This window comes from Siniperca chuatsi, linkage group LG24 (assembly GCF_020085105.1).
Source record: "Siniperca chuatsi isolate FFG_IHB_CAS linkage group LG24, ASM2008510v1, whole genome shotgun sequence".
Taxonomy (NCBI): Eukaryota; Metazoa; Chordata; class Actinopteri; order Centrarchiformes; family Sinipercidae; genus Siniperca; species Siniperca chuatsi.
The window spans coordinates 8945642-8965488 of record NC_058065.1 but is presented as its reverse complement, the minus strand read 5'-3'; the positions used below and the strand labels follow the sequence as shown (position 1 = coordinate 8965488).

At 39.8% G+C, this 19847-nt stretch overlaps 2 protein-coding genes and 1 non-coding gene across 3 annotated transcripts; 2 read left to right on the top strand and 1 right to left on the bottom strand.

Moving 5' to 3' along the window:
- The first annotated feature begins 765 nt into the window (after positions 1 to 765).
- Positions 766 to 847, top strand: trnas-cga. Its single transcript has one exon. It is a non-coding gene; the product is annotated as a tRNA-Ser (tRNA).
- Positions 848 to 2066: 1219 nt separating this feature from the next.
- Positions 2067 to 12962, bottom strand: gpr180 (G protein-coupled receptor 180). The gene is made up of 10 exons (XM_044187735.1): positions 12675 to 12962; positions 9645 to 9788; positions 9394 to 9488; positions 8609 to 8714; positions 8050 to 8230; positions 7601 to 7650; positions 7314 to 7471; positions 6908 to 7105; positions 6743 to 6820; positions 2067 to 5982 (listed from the first exon to the last, which is right to left on the bottom strand). Exons 1-10 carry the CDS (start codon positions 12811 to 12813, stop codon positions 5827 to 5829), a joined length of 1305 nt encoding a protein of 434 aa, XP_044043670.1. The 5' UTR covers positions 12814 to 12962; the 3' UTR covers positions 2067 to 5826.
- Positions 12963 to 13505: 543 nt separating this feature from the next.
- On the top strand, positions 13506 to 18866 carry LOC122872060 (dTDP-D-glucose 4,6-dehydratase-like). The gene is made up of 12 exons (XM_044187753.1): positions 13506 to 13739; positions 14669 to 14735; positions 14933 to 15001; positions 15211 to 15301; positions 15393 to 15541; positions 15642 to 15740; positions 16393 to 16452; positions 17067 to 17110; positions 17255 to 17420; positions 17526 to 17581; positions 18265 to 18362; positions 18476 to 18866. Exons 1-12 carry the CDS (start codon positions 13693 to 13695, stop codon positions 18568 to 18570), a joined length of 1041 nt encoding a protein of 346 aa, XP_044043688.1. The 5' UTR covers positions 13506 to 13692; the 3' UTR covers positions 18571 to 18866.
- The last annotated feature ends 981 nt before the right edge of the window (positions 18867 to 19847 follow it).

The following is a 19847-nucleotide window of genomic DNA, read 5'->3' as shown; positions in this document are numbered from 1 at the left end:
TAGTTGAATAAAAGAGGCATACTGTCATCAGTCATTTAAAAAAAATGGCTTTTTGGAGATGCCAAAGCTTTGGGCCCCTTGCCAAAATGTGTTTGTGTATTAGCATATTCAGATTCATGATTAGTTAAATTAGTTACATATTAAATGTCTCAAATAAACTAGATAAAGTCATAGCAAGGGATACAAATATTGGCTACCTTATACAGTATTCCCTATGAAGTTACCTATTCAAGATAATTACATATTATACACATCACCAAGCAAGGGGAAAAACAACACCCAAGCACCAGACCTCTGCTCAAACAATCACAAATTACACATGCGGCCATGTGTAATTTGTGATTGTTTGTGCAGAGAACAAGGGGCTTGGTTACTCGATGTCACGAATGTGAAATTGGGGAATTTTTTAATTAGTTCAAACTTGTCCTGCAGACGCTGCTGAGTGTCTTTAAGTGGACACACAATGACAAACTTCAGTAGCCCTGACTACATACTCCAATATAACACAAACAACTTCGAACAGAAAGAGGGCAGGGGTGGGTTTTCCGCGTATTTGAAATCGTTTTGTGCGGTTGTTTTTCTTTTTCACCAAAGAAATCCACACTCCATTGCTAAATAGTCTTACAAACACTACACAACTGACTTAACTCTCCCGGTTGCTTCATTTGAATGACGTTGCTAAGTTTCCATTGGTGTGAAGGTGTGAAGTCATATTTTGTCCTTGTGTGAATGATATACCAGTTTGTCTGCCAGTTGACATGCGTAGTCACGGTGGCCGAGAGGTTAAGGCGTTGGACTCGAAATCCAATGGGGTTTCCCCGCACAGGTTCGAATCCTGTTCGTGACGGAGTTTCGTTTTTTCATTTACATCGAAAATGTTACAGCAGCAATGTACAGACGTTGGACAAATTAAATGAAAAACCTTAATCGATGAGTGAAGAAACATCAAATGCAGATTCTTCCGTGCACCAGTGCCCAATGAATGGTTTGGTGAGTATGACAATCCTACGGCCTTCACAGTCACCAGACCTCAACTCAATTTCACACCTATGGAAGATTTTGGACCAATGTGTAAGACAATGTTCTCCACCACCATCTCTATAACACCAAATTATATAATATAAACTTCTATCTTCAAATCTATTTAGTGACGTCTGTGACTGACTCTGATGCTATATGTCCTTTTGTTGTGTCTGGCTATGTTTGTTTTTCTTTTTATCTGCTGTACTCAGGTCTCTCTTGATCTCAATGATATTACCTGATTAAATAAAGGTTGTATATATAAATGAGGGAATATCTTGTGGAGGAACAATATCTATCCCTCCAATAGAGTTCGACAGACTTTTCAAGGAGCACTGAAGCTGTTCTGGAGGCTGGTGGTGGCCTGACTCCATACTAAGACACTTCTTGTTGGTTTTTCCTTTGATTTGTCACCCATCTGTATATGTTTCCAGACCCGTATATGGGTTTGCACACATGGTATTAGAATTCCTCTCAGCACAGTGCACCTCAGATAAGATGGATATGAGGCAGTTTACTCACTAGGGCAATGGGATATACTGTATGTAGATTAATTACAGCATTTCCTTAAATAAAGTGGGGTAAATGAAACCAGCATGTGTCATATAGGCAACCTAATTTACTTGAAACCTTGTGGAGAAAAATCTTAATTTTGAAATATCTTTATTGCACACAATGTGCAGAAATGAAAAAGCCGTCTGACAAATAAATGTTCAAACCGGAAGTATACTCAACAGTATGAAGACAATAAAAAAAAGGAAATTTGACATTCTACCATTATTTATGTTGTTTTTTTATTTAAAATCATGCAAGGTTTTGGCCAGATCAGACCCCTACAGAGCACTATGTACATACTTTGAGGGTCAGTGTGTCACTGTGAACAAGTTTAATGTTGAACCTGGCTGCCCCACACATGTTCTTAGACTGGTCTTGCTTTTGCATCATGTTAAGACACACAAGCTAAAGCACTACAGCCATTGGGAGTTATTTATTTATACTTATTGTATAAGTACTTATTGTACTCTAAAAGACTACAGCACCCTCACTTTTACAATTACTTCACAGTTTCATAGCTTTTATTGCAATCCTTGTGCAGCTTCATGATATATCCAAACCAAACTTTGAATTCCACATAATGAAACAAACCTGAAAATATCGGATTCAACAAAACACGTCTGATGTGTGCCAGCTGTGAGCGAAAATATGAACCGGGTTACTTCAAGTAGGCAGTGTAAATGTGGGCCAAGGTTACAGTGAACTGCTTTGCATCAGGAGTCCATCAAATCTCAAAAGGAAAACAGCAGATTTAGTAAATGCCCCCGACTATAGTGTCTAATGTTCTAATAATGAAACCAACGTAACAGCATAAAGGGCATTAGTCATAACGCAAGTGTTTAGGATTAGCCAGGTTACATAAACATGTATTTTATTACAGTCATAATGATCACAGGTCCCATATTTCCACAAGTGGGGTTGTATAGAAAATTAAACATGTAATATAATGAGACTAGAATCTGAAAATGGCAAAAAAAAAGGAATTACACTTGCTTTTCTGTGTTTTTGAACTAAATTTACTTAAAACTGTCGCCAAATCTAACAAGCTGAGTATACAATACAAACAGAGGCCTCATATTATGTTGTCTAATTAGAATAAGATTGTCATTGTGATTGTCAAAATAAAATAAATAGATGCATTCTCTTGCACCCACATACAGTGTACGTACAGTACATACTGCCCAGATAATACACATACTGCTTTAATGCACAGCAACATAACAAGAGCTAAAAGAACAGATCAGATGGCACATTTTATGATTATCAAACCACCAGCAAAGGTTCATATTCAAGTAGAATGTCATAATAGAGGTGGATAATATTCATTTATCTGCCATGCATTTGTTTGGATCATTTAGTATGTTAAATGGAAAATATCTTATTAGATTATTTCAAAGGGTTATGGCATTCATTAAGAAAATATTACAGGGAAAACAGCCTGTGTGAGCTGTCATTATAATCATCTCTTTAATGTATTTTTGTGGTCTCCACTGAATGTTTGTGTAGTAAAAGAATCTTAACAGTAAGAAAGTTGAGCATGAAAGTGCATTCTTGACCTTCGAAGTATTTGACAAAAAATAAAAATACAATCTTAAAAGGCGCCATGTGGACTTTTTGACCACCAGTGGTGCTATTGAGCAATGTTTATAAGAGTGGGTCCATGTTTTGTTTTGCATGAGCATGTGGACGACGCAGTACACAATCCTGCCACTGGTTTCATGCTATTCTGCTGACCAACAGGTGGCGATGGTACGGCGCAAAGAAACACAGCAATGCCCTTGCAAAGGCAGTGAAGAAGAAGACTGTTAGCTTGTAAATATGGATGTAAACAATGTAGGATTTAAGAAAAATCGGATTTGCAAATGTTTTATGCACTCAATACGTTTGTTAGACCTCAAGGTTACACAAAATATGTTTTGAGAAACACTGACTGTAAACATAAGACAACTCCCCAGGGCATCTTTAACTCAAGGTCCACTTACTGGCTTTTTCCAAAGCTTTCAACCACATCTTCATCAGTGGCTGCCGTTGTAATAACACAACAACATAAGTATGGAACATAAAGTTAAAAGAAATCCTTGGATCAAAGCCTTGGTCAGTTTGTTTTTAATGGGTCCAGCACAAAGTAACTGAAAGTACCTGCTGCGTGAGGAAATGTTTATATTTTAGCAGAAGGGTTACTAATGTAATTAAATCACAGCTACTTAAAGGGGATGAATGTGATTCAATAAAACACTGAAATCAAACATGAAACTGTGCAGTAACTGATTTAGCTTCTTTATAATGTGCTACTTTCCAAATATTCACTCAGAAAAATAAATACACATCAAATAAATATGTCAGTGCTGATAACTGTGTCAGCCATCAGTTTAAGAGGAATTTCATTTTCCGGCATATGAAATGTGTCTTTAATGAAACTACAGGTCTGTTCCTACTGGGCTCTACTGAAGGGTCTGTTTTAATGAGCCTCATACACAGGAAGTCACGGCGGGCCCAGATTAGGGCGGAATAATTTAACAGTGGGATTCATTTGAAGCCATAAAGGGCCATGGCTGTAGCGTTTTTGTAGACGTTGGTTTATCCTGATCAGCTTTAAAACACCCTGGAGTTCATGCTTTACTCCCATTCACACAGAACTGAAGCATTAAAGCCCAGGTAGTGTGCTCCAATGAATGGAAAATGAAGATTAAAAAAAGGATAAGTCATGCAGTGTGTCTCCAGCTACATGCAGTTGAGTTCAAAGGCCTCACATGCTGTCAGCTCATGAATTCATATTGAGAGTGAAGAAATACGTTAAAGTACAGCTCGATCTGTGATGTACAGGGAGCGCACACTGATCTTTTGGCTTACGTTCATCACTTTGGATATGCAAAGACAGAAGTACAACTATCCATTTTCTTCAGCTGTCTAGCCGGCCACATACTGTAACTATCGGTCCAAACTTTATCCATCCTTCCACCTGTTCATTTTTCAGTATATCCACGTTTACATGTATTTGTCCATCATCCACCCAACTGTCTCTCCACCTCCATCCGTTTATCCAGAGTAACATATTAATCTTACCACATGCTGATCCATTGATCTACCGTTTATTAATCTTATTGTAAATAAATCCCATTAAAAGGCCAAAACCAACAATGAATTGATCACGTAACGCTGTCAAAAACTATTAAAAACATCTTAATTAGCCACATTGTTGTTCATTCATTACCATGAAAACACATACTGTAGTTTATTTTGACTCAATCCCTGTCCTTGTTGAGCAACGTTTACAGTGCCCAGCTGTTTTAGGAAATTACTGAGCCTTTTTTGCAAATGAAACTATTTTTTTTTTTTACACATTTAAAAAAATAAAAGACATCTTCAGTGGAGACCAATGGACTTGGTCTTGGACTGATGGTTTCGACTTTTCATGGGATTTGTTGACAGTAAGAAAATTATAGAATAACACTAGCCTTATCCTTCAAGACAGAAAAAACTTTCCTCATTTAAATCTATCTTACAAGCTCTCTCTTTGGCGATTTGATCCAAGTCTAGTTTAATGAGCAATGAGTTCAATGACAAGGATGCCTTCCACCCTGTACCCCTAAATCTAACACCACAGATAAGCAGTGGTATAATGCTTCCCTGCGCTTTGTATTTTATTTTATAGTAAATCTGTGATTCCACTGTTTGAGTAATTATAAAAGCCAAGATGCATAGAGACATTTGGATGTGTGTCCTTGCAGAGACGTTTCCTTGGACACAACAAACCGCTCAAGTATGCTGATCTTGGGTTGTGTCCTTGAGGACTAAACAACCATCTCCACCTTCGGCCTGCTGCACTGGATTTAGGTAAGTAAGTATCGATCATGAGTCAATCTTTTCTTCTCTTTTCATTCTTGACATCTACCTCACCAGCAGATGCATCCTAAAATCTTGACGTTGGCGACCTGTCTTCAGCACACTTGTGTTGGTCAGTTTTGAAATTGTACAAAAATCTTTTGTAACTAGAGGTAGGGTGTTGCTGTAAATATCTTCCTCTGGTCATCTGTGACCCATGCTGTAGTTCCCTGGTGACTTGCTTGCTAGTGGCCATTACTGTTCTCCCAGGAAACAGTAACAGCACACCTCGTCTTTTCTGCTTCTTCTTCACGCTCAGAAGCTCTCCCTCCTCTGACACAGCGGGAGGTTAAGGGAGGGGAAGCCTCCGTGTCGCAGCATGCTCTCCCTCGCTCACGATGATCGGGTGAAGCATGACAGTGGATGTGCTCAGTAGCGCCCCCTGTGGTTCGTCCTGGACATGGTGAGCGGCAGAGACACTGAGGAGAGAGAGGAGACCTCCCAGTAGAGAGAACGAGACAGGAAGAGCTGGTAGAGGGTCACCATGGAGATGGACTGGCAGAGGATCACACCGATAGTCACCACCTACAGAGAGTTAAAGACAGCATGTGGAACACGTTTAAAATACAATATCTGAAATAGTATCACCATATAAAGTTGTTAAGGTCAATTTGTTAGAATCCAGTTGCCTTTTTACACATCAAGCAATTACGGTGCAACATTATCATTCATTTGGAGTCACTTTCCTTGTAGCTCTGGTTTTGGTCTCCACCAACTCCTGAGGGAAATATCTGGCTCTTTAGCTGCTAAATGCTCAAATCTTAGCTAAAAGATGCTAAAAATGTGCTGTAGAGTTTAGGAGAACTGCAGAGAAGGGTGATAATTCGCTTTCACATTACAAAGCAAAGTAAAGTGCAGCTGGAAACATTCACCCTAAAAAAAAAGTACTTCTATCATTCACACCTATTTACAGCAATTACCCTAACATTTCTACAACTGGTGCTATAATGCAAGAATTCTGCTGAAGTCAGACAACTGGACCAAAACTGCAGTCATTTAACTACAAAACAACTGGATTATTCTGGTACAGTACAAATATATATGTTATATGTAACTTTTTGAATGTGAAACATTATACTGAACATATTCCAATTATTTGAAAAAGGAGAAAGGAAGGTTTGGTTATGAGGTAAGGTCAATTGTCCTCACTACAAGCTGTAGGCCTCCATTATGGTGCCAAAGGTCACATTCCCCTCCCTGAAAACTCCAGCTCAGACTAACACATCAGTCGCACATGTCACTTCATGGTGGTGCTTTTGGTAAAATGTGGTTTGTGTGTTCGAACCTTCTCCCTCTGGTGCTCGTTGAAGACAACAGACACGACGAAGAGGACGGGATGGCAGAGGAACCACAGGAAGCATCCCTGCAGAGAACACGAGGAAGACCACATGACCTCCTGATGATCTGAAGGTAAATGTTTGTCTGTATATTAGTGCACCGTGTAGCTTACCTTGGCGAAGCAGAGGTAGAAGTCTCTCTTCAGGGTGCTCCTCTCAGTGGAGGTGATCTGGTAGAGGACTGAGGCCAGCAGGAGGGCCAGGACCACTCTCAGAGCCATGAGGAGGAGACCTGCCAGACTCTGCTGGGTGTGGTAGCTGTGATGTTCACTCTCTGATTCTGAATACTGCTCCCACAGCAGCAACACTCCCTGAAGATGAGGTGTTTTACTCTCAGTAGTTCTGGCATTATTAGGTGACTCTCAAAGGTTTCCGATGCTGATAACAAATACCACAAATCTAACTTACTTTACTCAAATTCTGACTTTCTCTTGATGTTTATCCCAGAACTCCTAGTTTTTTTATTTCAACCTGAACCATATCATTCTTATATATCACACTAGAATTGACCCTGCGTACCTGTGTAACGACTCCACCAACAGCGACAGCCGTGGAAGCCGGACTCTGTTCCCACTGCAGAGGTCTGGACTGAGGCTTCCTGCCTCGGCTCAGAGTCCAGCCCATACACAGACTCAGTAACATGTACAGCATGGACACCTGGGACACCATATCCCAGACTGCACAGGGAACAGGGAGTGAAACAGTTAGCAAGAGGAACTCTCTTGCTCTTATAACTAAATCAAGCTTCAGAAGCAGATATAAATACAGATGGAAAGAAAGGACATATTTAAAAAAGAGGAACATACACTCTGCCAGGCTGCCCATCAGTGGAATACCAATACCATCTCTGGAATACCTGCAGAACACAAGGGGAGGGAACAGGAAACATTAGAGTTTGTTTATATTCTCCTCAGTACCAATTATGTGTATGTGTAGTTCAATTCAACTCAATACAACTTTATTCATCTCTGCAAGGGCAACTGTATGCAGTAGGTCACCACCCAGGTCAACAAATACACACAATAGAGATAAAGAAAATGAATAGAAAGAAAACACTGTTAATCACAAAGCTAAAAAAGCAAACGTTACATGCTTTAAACAAATACGTGGACATGGTAATAAACAGGTTAATAAATAAATATAAATATCCCTAAAAACAATCTAGAAAACACACAAAGTAATGAAGCTTGCCAAAAGCATAAACAATGCATCTGAACTGAACTAACCACTCAAGGTCAGATTCTACTGGATCTACCTGGCCAAGTGGATGTAGTTGCAGAGAGCGGAGCAGCCCTGTAATGCCAGCGCTGTGGTCAGCACTCGGAGGACAGTGTGCATGGGACCTCCTTTCCTCAGAGCCTGGTACAGAGGCTTGATGTAGATACAGCAGGCTATGAAGTAGGCCAGCAGCAGGAGGAAGTAAAAACTTTGGAGACCTGAGAGAGAGAGAGAGAGAGAGAGAGAGAGAGAGAGAGAGAGAGAGAGAGAGAGAGAGAGAGAGAGAGAGAGAATAAAGGAAGGAAACATTTTGTCCCACATGAATGATGCAGATCTCTCAGGACCAATCCCTAATGTCACATCTGTGCAGAGTGTATCAAGGATTTGACATCTGGCAAACCATTATACATCTTTTAAATATTTAACACAAACATGTTTTTTTAATAGCTCCACACAAGCATAAAGCAGTCGATGTGGATAACTGCACTACAGAGTAAGCTAATAAACAGGAAATACATCGCCATGCTTAATGATGCACTGGGAAACTGTGCTGATATCTGACAGCTGTGGTGACGGGAGTACTCTGGAGGCCTGACCTGCCTCCTCTGCACTGAAGTGCTCCAGAGGATTTCCAGCCGAGTCGGCGTTAAACAGCAAGACAGTAAAACTGAGATCAGCATGAGAAGGTATCACTGCACTTTCCTGAAGAGAGACAGGAAGCAGAGAGAGAAAAGGAATACAAGGGGGGGAAACTTAGTGTGACAAATTACTGCTGTCAGTACCAATGTAAATGGATAAAACTTAAGGAATTATTACATTTTTGTGTATTTAATTATTTGGAGTATTCACACAGTATTGTTGTCATGTTTTATTGAACTGCCAGTTGGACCAAAGACAACCTTCCACCTTGGAGGACAATAAAGTTCTCTTCTAATCTACTAATTTATGTATTTACTTGTGAGTTAATTTAACAGGGACCACACAGATGTTACATAGTGCATCTAGGTATATGCATGTTTCTATGTGTGTATGTACTGCACATGACTGTGTATACATTGACATATGGGTGTGATAGTGTGTGTGTAAGTATAGATGTATACAGTATGTGATCATAAATGTGAATCAAATCATTCAGTGTTTACTTCTTTGTTGTTGTTTCACTGGTAACTAGCACTAGCTGTTTCATTCATGCTTCACCATCAGTGGCTGCTTGGCCACCAGCTGACTCAAAACATCCAATCCTATTCATACAGGTGTACACAGCAGCTATAACCTCAAACAGCTATATCCCTCCGCCAACCTCCTCGCTATGTACTAAGCTTTGGTATTGTTGATTGTTAAGGGTGGTTAGTCTCACAGCAATCTGCGATGTAGCTGTTACCTGACATGTGTATCTGTCAGCATACAGGGCCTGCCAGGCTGTAGGTGAGGACTGACGAGGGATCGTGTGGTTGTGTTCTTCTTGGCTGAGAGCGACTGAAGCAGGAGGAGGAAGAGGACAAACAGGGCGAGATGAGGTGACAGTGCGGAGGAAGGAGAGCAGAGGAACGAGGAGAAAAAAAATCAATGCAGCTAAATCACATCCATCATATCAGAGATCAGCTCGCTGTATTAGTGAACACTGGTTCTTACTGGTGAACTGAGCTTTAGCGAGCCTCTCGGAGCAGCTGAGGTTGTCCAGGTCTGAGTTCATATCCTGATACAGCAGCAATCTGGACTCCTTCTCTGTAGCCAAAGCAGAGTTGTCCAGCCTGCACACCAAAAGACCGTTATCACCTACAGAAAGACAGAGACAGAACAAGGGTGTTGGATGGTACTGATTCTTATGTAATTTAATGAGACTACTTTGAAACCACTGACTAGGAAGTGCTATGTAGGCCACACGGGGAGGACACTGACAGTTTGACTCACTGTTTCACGGACTATATATACACTTTTGTGTAGAAAACACTGTGCCTACCAGGACGGTACAGTGTTTCTTCAATAACAAACCCTGGGTGACCCCTGAACTAAAAGCTCTGCTGAATGAAAAGAAGAGGTTTTTCAGTTCTGGGGACAAAGAGGAGCTGAAGAGGGTACAAAGGGAACTTAAAAAGGAAATAAGCAAAGGCAAGACCGTGTGTCTGATGTGGTGGTTTGCAGCACAGGGGCCCCACAGAGTACGGTGCTCTCTCCTTGTCACCCTGTACACGTCGGACTTCTGCAACACAAGCAACTGTCACCTCCAGAAGTTCTCCGATGATACAGCCATTGTTGGACATGTATCAGAAGGGAATCAACAGAGATACAGGGAGGTCATCGCGGACTTTGTCGAACTGTGTGAGCTCAACCACCTTCCCATAAATGCCAGCAAAACAAAGGAGATTGGTGACAGACTTCCACAGGAAGACGCCTCAGACTACATTGGCGAACATCTGGGGATTGGATATTGAGATGGTGGGAACGTACAAATACCTGGGTGTTCACCTCAATAATGGACTGGTCGGACAACACGGACGTCCTGTACAAAAAGGACCAAAGTCGGCTTTGTTTGCTGAGGAGACCGAGGTCCTTGGGAGTGTGTAGGACACTGCTGAGAACATTGTACAGCACTGTTGTAGCATCTGCAGTCTTCTACGCAGTGGTCTGCTGGGGAGGCGGAAGCACGGAGAGGGACAGACAGACCCAACAAACTGGTTAAGAGGGCTAGCTCTGTCCTGGGCTGCCCTCTGGACTCCTGGATGTTAGCCAAGCTGACGTCAATCATGGACATCACCTCTCACCCCCTGCATGAGACTGTGGCCTTCAGCAACAGACAGCTACACCCACAGTGTAAGAAGGAGTGCACCGCTGACGGCAGTCCGACTCTTTAACACCAGCATGACATAATGTAGCACTGTTTGTTGTCTCTGTCACCCACCACTTACAACATCAGTTACTTTTGCACTATTTATCTTGATTTATCTCAGGTTATATATCCTAGTTATTTATAGCTATACATATTATATATATATATATATATATATATATATATATCTAATTTAAATTATACTTACAATGTGCAATTATTTCCTGTGCAATAATATTTATTTATTTACACTGTGCAACTACCTCCTGCTGTATCCTGTGCAATCAAATCTTTGTGAAATGTATCCATCTCTCAAGGCAATTATTATGTGCAATTATCCATCACATATATCTGTATAAATTAAAGGTGCGTATAGCTCTTATGTTCTATTTTCTCTTTCTATAAAAAATGTATTTTATGTGTATTTTTTAACCTATCACTCTTTTTCCTGTACATGTTGAATCTTGAGCTGCTGTAACAAGCAATCTTGGTGTTGGGTTCAATAAAGTTTATTTTATCATATCTTATTTACTGAGGGCCATAGTGCATATTTATTAGATTTCATAAGAAAGACTGTGTTTCCGCTCTGCCACAATTTTCTATGCTGGCCCCAGATTAGCTATGTAGTAATGTGATTCATTTAGTGGGGCCTAGGTAATAAAGCAGAACCCACCTTAAGGTCTCTATCAAGTCCAATGAAATTGCGCTTTACTGGTGCAAATCATGATAGGCTAATCAATTAATTGTTGAAATTATTTTTTTAGGCACAAATGCCAAATATTCTCTTGTTCCAGCTTCTGAAATTTGATGACCTGCTGCTTTTCTCTGTTTTATTTCAATGCAAATTGAAAATTTGGGGGTTTTAGACTGAAAAACAAGCAATTTGAAGATGTCACCCCGGGCTCTGGGAAAACGTAGAGTAGACAATGAATTGATTAATTAAAAAATACACTCAACATATTAATCGATAATGAAAACAATCATTGGTTTTGACCTTAGTGCACATTCCCAAACATATTTTCAATTAAATGAGCACAAGGCAGTTGGGGAGCAGAGCGCCTGTAGCTTTGAGGGGCCCCTGGAGCTCTGGGGCCCCACGGCAGTTACCTACTTTGCCTGGTTTGTAATCCAGCCTTGATTCTACCCATAAACCCTTGTGTGACATAATCCTACTAGCTCCAGGAGATGATTCTGAAACACAAGTTTTGTTTTCAAGCATACTGACATTAGTTCAGTTCAGGACAAGCTGAAACTGAAGAAGCAAAACAAGCCAAATGGGGAAAAAAGCTCCAAGATTTAAATGAACCCTATCAGCTCAGTGAGGTCTGTGGCTGACCTCTGACCTCACTGGGGGTGGGGGGCGGGAGAAAGGACAGCTTTGGAGCTGTTGTAGTGGTTAAAGTTTGTCTATAGATTTGTAGGTCTATAGGTTAGATCTCAGTAACACCTAAAGTGTCCTGGAGCAAGTTATTGAAGCACTCACTTAAAGCCACCCTAAATAAGAAAATGCTTTGAAATAAAAGAGAAACTCTGATGATGCTGGAAAAAATAGCGCTCTCTAATATTAACCGGCAAGAAAGAAAGAAAACAGAGGATAAGCAAAGTAGGGTTATTAAAAGTGATGTAAATGATCAGTGCAGACATTATCAGATAAAGTGACGATGACACCCATCGGTGAGCCAGTGGTGAATAAGAAAAACAAGAAAACGACGCCAAAAACAGTGAATTTAATCAACACATCGTCACCACGCCACGTTAAAATCAATACTATGAGCTAACCCTGTCACTGCTGAAATGACACGTGAGCAGCAACACCTCAGCATCGTTAACGTTACCTTGGTACATGAATTTAGTGATGAACTGGCCATTCTGCTGTCTCGCTGCTTCGCTCTTAAAAAGTCCCGTTACAGTTTTCCCAAAAGCCTCCGAACTGAGCAGCACTACAGTTATAAGTGTGGCTAACAAATACGACATTTTCCCATATGCAGTTTAACGCTGTCGACAATTAAACATTAGCGAATGAATTCAATGAGCCACGAAGCCAGAAGTAAACCAGCAGCGTCAAGTTATCCAAAGTTACCCAGGATGAGACCGGATGTTAGGTGTTTCTGCCCTCAAACAAATCTCTCTGTCTCACTTTGGGAATAATAGAAGAACATACAAGATTTATGATGTACGCGAAAACATCAAGACTCATTAGTGGGAATTTTATATGAAATTAAGGATTAAACTAAAGCTATAAAGGATTGTAAAATCTATAACACTGAATTGTGTAACAGCAGTGTATTTCCTGAAAGTACGCTTTATGGTTCAGTATATGTAAGGTTTTAAACAATAATACGTGGCTTGACCAAGTCAAAAAAATAAGTAAACCTTCGAGAAAAAAAATAGTTATTTAAGATAGTAAATACATTTTAACCAAATATGTTAACCAAACACTTATTTTGAAAATAAGTTCCGGACGTTACGTATTTATTGTAGCTCACTTGACACTGTTGCCTTGCCTAGTCGGCGTTGTTGACAGTTTGATTGATTTGGGATTCACACAATCAAAGGGCGCTTATTTCATCCGTCATATAAAACAACCAATCAGAGAGTAGAAACCAGTGTACAAGGGCTAGCTGTCCCGCCCATTTTCTACGTGTCAACACTGCCGTAAAACGTCCGCTAACTGTCGCACTTTACACAATACATGTACTGTACTGACGAAAATAGAGAACTTCTGAACTATCTGTACTGCCAGTTAGCTAGCAGGCTCGGTAACGGAGTATTAAAACGATTAAGATGTCGTTATTATGTCTGTAGGAGACCTTAATGTGAAGCGACAGCTTCCGGTGTTGTAATGACCAGAGGATGGACTTTAACAGGACTGTTCTGGTGACTGGAGGCTCTGGATTCATGTGAGTTCATGTAATGAATTCAAACTGATAAGAAATATATGGCTTAATGTTAAACATTACCAAACCAAAAACCAAATTATTACAGTTTTTCTCAATTGCTTTGACACAATCCAAGTTCATGAGTTGAATTGAGTTTTTAAATACGGAGACGTATGTGTGATTATATTATTCTATTAGATTCATATTACTGGTGCATTAACATGTAAGCAGCATATTAATGTTGTAGCTGGCTGTAGGGGAGCTGATTCTGCCTACTTTGTATACTGCTGGGTGGTTTACTTAACTGTATAACAAGCAATTGTATTTAATATACTTATTATAGGTAGGTTGTGGTGATGCAGCATCATCTCAGTCAGCAAAGTAGCTAGTATCTATAGCTGTATTTGCCTCTGAAATGAAGTAAAGTAGTTGTATAAAGTAGCAGACAATTATACTCAAGTACAGTACAAGCACACCAAAATTGAACTTAAGTACAGTACTTAAATTACACTACCTTTTGCAGGATGGATGAAATTGCTATTCTCATTCATTGCACTTAATGTTTTAAGATCTTGAGAAAATGTTCTTAAGCAAGTGAGAAAAACTGTTACTGCTGTATGTAATGTAATAGGCAAACCTAAACACAACCAAAGAACACGATGTGTGGCCTTTAAAGTCACAATGTGCAGACATTTTATGTGATTATACAGTTTACAAATTAGAGCATTAGTTCTTTGGAAAAAATTAACAATGTTGCTGCAGCCACAGTGTCTTTTGGGGGGCACCAAAGTCAGAATTATTCTAATTCTACTGACAGAGGCTTTAAATTCATTACTACAACTTTGCTGTAACAGACTGTCAGTCATTCATGTGAACCTTTTCCTATTGCTGGTTACCACACTATTTGTTCTGATTAAGGAGTGTCTCCACCTCCCCATCTCTCTCTCCAGTGGCTCCCATCTTGTGTGTTCACTGGTCTACAGACACCCTGACTGGAGAATTATTAACCTGGATAATGTGAGTATTTCAGTGTTGAGTCCGTAATGATTTAAATACAGTTTTTTTTTCTCACTCCAGTTCCTAGCAAATATAAAATTCTGGGCAAGCAGTGAATATATTTTCTCTATGAATCTAAAAAGTGTCTTGACCTCATGTGTGAGGCCACTAGTATGTTGTATGTACTGTAGCATTTGTCATTGTCTGATCTCTTCCAGCTGGATTACTGCTGCAGCACCAGGAGCCTGGAGAGTGTTGAAGACAGAGCAAACTACACCTTTATCAGGGTGAGAGCTGCTGGCATAAGTATTATAAAAGTAGCTCTGAGAGCTTTGTTAAATAGCAAAAGCTTTCAAGATAAACTTCTGCCCTTTGAACATATAGCTGCAGGCAGTAACAAAAGGTTGTGTTTAGGTCCATTCAGGGGAACAGTGACATTTGTACTATTACGATAACTAGTAGTATAACTGTTTAAATCTACTCCTTTCTTCAACAGGGGGATGTGTGTAACTCACGGCTGGTAAATCACATTTTCAGCACAGAAAACATTGATGTGATCTTTCACCTAGCGGCCAAAACACACGTCGGTGAGCAGCAGTTATTCAAAAGTCTACCGCGCTGATTGTACTGTGTGTTCCAGCTGTGATATTCGAGTCCTTTTTTCCTTCCCTTGCACAGAGTCGTCGTTTGAAACTCCATCTAGTTTCCAGCGTGTTAACATTGATGGAACCAGAGTTTTACTGGGAGCCGCTCATCAGGCCCGACACCAGCCACAACGCTTCATCTATGTCAGCACCGATGAAGTGTACGGAGCCAGTCTGGACGAGGTCAGTGAACGGTGATTCAGTTGATAGATTGTATGGTGGATATGTGGAGTTTGGGTTTATGGAGTCATTTGGTGACTTGGATATTGGGTGTTCTCTGCAGGTGTTTGATGAGAGCAGTCCATTGAGGCCCTCCAACCCATATTCTGCCACTAAAGCCGCTGCAGAGTTCCTGGTTAGATCCTACTGGGACAAATATAAGGTAGATACACACACACAGAACAGAACAGGTTTAAATGATCTGAAACTGAAGACATTCATCTTAAAGATCTAGATCTTGATTTTTCACTATGTTACAGCATGTTTTCTAATGATCATCTAATAGTCATCTAATTGTTGAAGCAAAAATGCCAAACATTCCCTAGTTTCAGCGTCTAAAATTATGAGATTTTGCTTTTCTTTGTCTTACATGATAGTAAACTGATTATCTTTGGGTTTTTGACTGTTGGTCAGACAAAACAAGCAATTTCATGATGTCACCTTGGGCTTTTGGGAATTGTGATGGACAGAAATGAATCAAGAAAATAATCAGCAGAGTAATCGATAATGAAAATAAGTAGTTAAAATTAACTTTTAGACAGAATTACAAATAGACAGATTCCTGTCAAAAGCCATTTGTGTTGTCATAAAAAGATGTGAGTGGGAGCAGCTGCCATGTTGTTTTTTTATATTGTATATTATCTGCATTTCCAAGGTGTGTTCACACAGATTTAAGATCAGCTTAGATCATAGAGTGATTAGGAATACACTATTTGCCAGATTAGCTAAATTTGATCTTTAAACAGAACAGTAATCCAGGTTTTGTTCTTCACGGTTCTTTGTCGTTAAATACTGCTCTGTGTATCTGTTACCAGTTTCCCATCATCATTACCAGGAGCAACAACATCTACGGGCCCAGGCAGTACACTGAGAAGGTACAGCACCCTGACTTTCCTATAAGATTTTCATCATTGATTGGTCCATTTGTACAATTTAACATTTTTAGTAAAGTTAGTACATTTTTATCACTGATTACTTCTGTAGTAGAAGATCTGTCCTTACCTGGTTTTGTCAGGAGGCAGGTGATTGATTTTGCAAACATCAGGTGGCTTTAACTAAGATGAAGTTTCATCTTAGTAAAAGTTTCTTAGTTAAAGTTTCTGAGATGAACCTGTTAAGCACAACATGGCTTTCAAAAAAATCCAATTATTTAAGCACCACTGAAGGTAAACTGGTTCCAATTTCCTTGTAATCTGCTATGTTTCATTTCTATTACAACGCATGTCTTTTTCTAATTATGTCCACCTGACACTATTGACCAGTTTAAGAGGTTGGACAGTCATCACAGAACCTTTGCGCTTGTTCCTCTTCTGCGTTACAAAACAATAAAGAAACAGCAAATATGAACGTCAAAAAGCAATTTTTTACTTAGTGTAGTTAATCTTCAGTTAGAAGGTAAACGATTATTTAAGCTCAACGGCACAAAATGTTAGTGATAAATATATTCTCTGCCTCCAACTGACCAGCAATCATCTTCTTGATCTTTCAGGTCATTCCAAGGTTTCTCACCCTCTTGCAAATGAACAAGAGATGGTAGGTTTAAACTTTAATTTGAAAAGCTTTTACTGAGAAACCATGTTATAAACCAGCTTCAGTATTTGTTAGACAATAAGAGAAAAACAAAGCAGAAAAAATCTAGTTTCTAATCTGGGTTCCTCCTCCTCCTCTCTGCCGCAGCACCATCCAGGGAACCCTCCCTAAATCCCGCCATTTCCTGTTTGTCGACGACGCCATCAACGCCTTCCGGCTGGTTCTGGAGAAAGGGATTGTGGGAGAAATCTACAACGTGGGAACAAGCTGTGAGATTCCCATCATGCAACTGGCCAGGGAACTTGTGAAGATGGTGGGTTTGGGAACTGTCCTACACAGATACACATAATAGTGTCAGATACCCTGACAGTAAAGAAGAACGGTTTATTTAAAACGCATTAAAACTGTGTTTTTTTAGGTCAAGAACGTGCCAGACTCCGAGGTGAATGATTGGCTCGAGTTTGTGCCTGACAGGTGAGTGCACTAGTTTTGGCAAAAAAATGAATGAACTGAGCCATGTTTGGTATTTACCAAAAATACTGCTTCTCACTTCGTTTCTTATGCAACTGTCATGATACAACATGCATAGTTTGTAGATTTTTGTTTATTTACTGTTATGGTAGAATCAGCACAATTATCAGAGTAAGTAAAGTAAAACACGCCATGACTTTTAAGCTTAATGTCGGCTTCAACTTAAAATATTTTGGAAGGATAATTTAACATAGTTTGCTTTACTTCTACCCAATACGGGAAGTCCTGCGCTCCTGTGGCCTACAAGTTGCCTCATCATACTTGAAAACCCAAAAAACTCTAATGCTTGATATGTTTTGAGGTTCTATCCAGTATATACCGAGGCAACATAACACTCCATCTTCCCAGCACTTCAACACAAGCACCAATTAAACACATGCGAAAATGTCTGAATATTATGACTGTAACATCATGAAAAAAATATTTTCTATCAAGTCTATTACTCCATTAGTCCTCACCTAAAATATTACTCCACTGTGATAGGCCAATTCGACAAGAACCTATCAGGACTGTGAGTTAATGTCTTCACATAACAACAGGAGACAAACGTGAATCTACTGATGTCTCCTCCATAATTTATGCACGTCTAAAACATCAGACATCGACGTTTGACCTCTGCTCTACAGGCCGCAAGTCGACCTGCGCTACCCCATCACATGTGAGAAGCTGCAGCAGCTGGGCTGGAGAGCTGACGTGTCCTGGGCTGAAGGCATCAGGCAGACTGGTACGGTAACACACACACCACAGGCCTCCATAGCAAGGAGACAGGGCCAGTACGTTAAAGCCCCAATTAAATGATGAATGTTAATTCCTGTGTTTTGTGTGTGTCTCTTGTAGTCAAATGGTACCAAGACAACCCAGACTTCTGGTCGGACGCAAGCGAGGACCAAGGACAAATCAGAGTGCAGCTTGAAAAAGCTACCAACAAATAAGTGGGCTCAGCTGTGCCCTGATGCTTGACTGACAGGAGTGAACTAAGACACGGAGCAGTGACATTTTTCTACAAATATAAATGATTTCACAATATTTGTGTAACAGAGAGGCTATTATGGCTGATTTACAACGCAAACGTCAGTCTCACTGTACAGAATACTTTATTATTCTCAATTGACTTTAAATGATTGTTGGACCAATAACAAGGCAGCAGGAAGGCAGAGCCTCCCTTCAACCAAAGTTTCACCTGAAAATGAATGCACTTTATCTTGATATTAAATACTGATTCATCTGCTGTTGTTCTTATTTTGCTTGTTCTATTTTTATACACATTGTTTAGATGTTTAAGGCTGAAACACACTACGGAAGCATGTAGAAACCTGAAAGCTTATTAAACTGACCAGTACTTCCATGGGGTACGTTTCAGGCTTTATGTGAAATTTATGTGATCTTTTTTTTAATTCATCTTATCTAATTTCGCTTGCTGCGTTGCCTTCAAAGTTCATATTCAGCAGGTAGCTCGTAAATCCAATGACCAAATATTCTGGTGGTGGTCGGCTCAAAACAGGGAAGACACGTATTACATTTACATGCACTCAAGTAACGAGGTTACTCAGAGAAATAAGGTTATGCAGATAATCTGACAATGCATTTGCATGCACTGTAGTAACCTGTTTACTGTAAATCCGTATATACACTCATCAGATTTCTCCCATAATATTGACCTTAGTTTGGAAGCATTACTTATTTAAACGGTTGTAATGCTGCAATATGCAGCTTCTTGACTTTTTATAGTGTTTTGTCTCAGAGGAAGACCTTAAGCGCAAATGTGTCAGAATTTTCCAATTAGTCAAATGTTCGGCTGTGGAAAATTAAGATTTCTAGAGGCTACTTCGTGTTAGTTTCAGTTTTAGTCTTAATGTATATGCATATGTATAAAAAGCCAATTAGAAGTCCGGTTACATGTATACATGGCAAAGAAATTGGCTTTCTCCTGGAGAAAATTTAGCGGGTTTCTCATATTCATGATGTTACTGCAGAAAGACGAATGTAAATCAGTTACTCAAGCGTATGTAAACACACCGCTGGACACGTGAGATTATGACGGAGCCGTGTGGAAACATTCAGCAAGTTTTAGCAACCGTAAGTGCAACTTTACATTTAAAATTTCTGTTTAACCTTTTACAGCACAACAGCATTTTGATTAATAAGAATAAGATAAGAGTTTGATTTTGTTATAGCAGCAGCCTTATAATAAAAGGATGAGAAGGGAACT

Bases quoted from the DNA above. Each gene is read 5' to 3' on its own strand.
- gpr180 (XM_044187735.1), bottom strand. From the start codon at position 12,813: ATGTCGTATTTGTTAGCCACACTTATAACTGTAGTGCTGCTCAGTTCG. The intron at 9,789-12,674 runs GTAACGTTAACG...GTCTTTCTGTAG, and splicing joins CACTAAATTCATGTACCAAG to GTGATAACGGTCTTTTGGTG. The intron at 5,983-6,742 runs GTTCGAACACAC...AACTCTCTGTAG, and splicing joins ACGAGCACCAGAGGGAGAAG to GTGGTGACTATCGGTGTGAT.
- LOC122872060 (XM_044187753.1), top strand. From the start codon at position 13,693: ATGGACTTTAACAGGACTGTTCTGGTGACTGGAGGCTCTGGATTCAT. The intron at 14,736-14,932 runs GTGAGTATTTCA...GATCTCTTCCAG, and splicing joins GAATTATTAACCTGGATAAT to CTGGATTACTGCTGCAGCAC. The intron at 18,363-18,475 runs GTACGGTAACAC...TGTCTCTTGTAG, and splicing joins TGAAGGCATCAGGCAGACTG to TCAAATGGTACCAAGACAAC.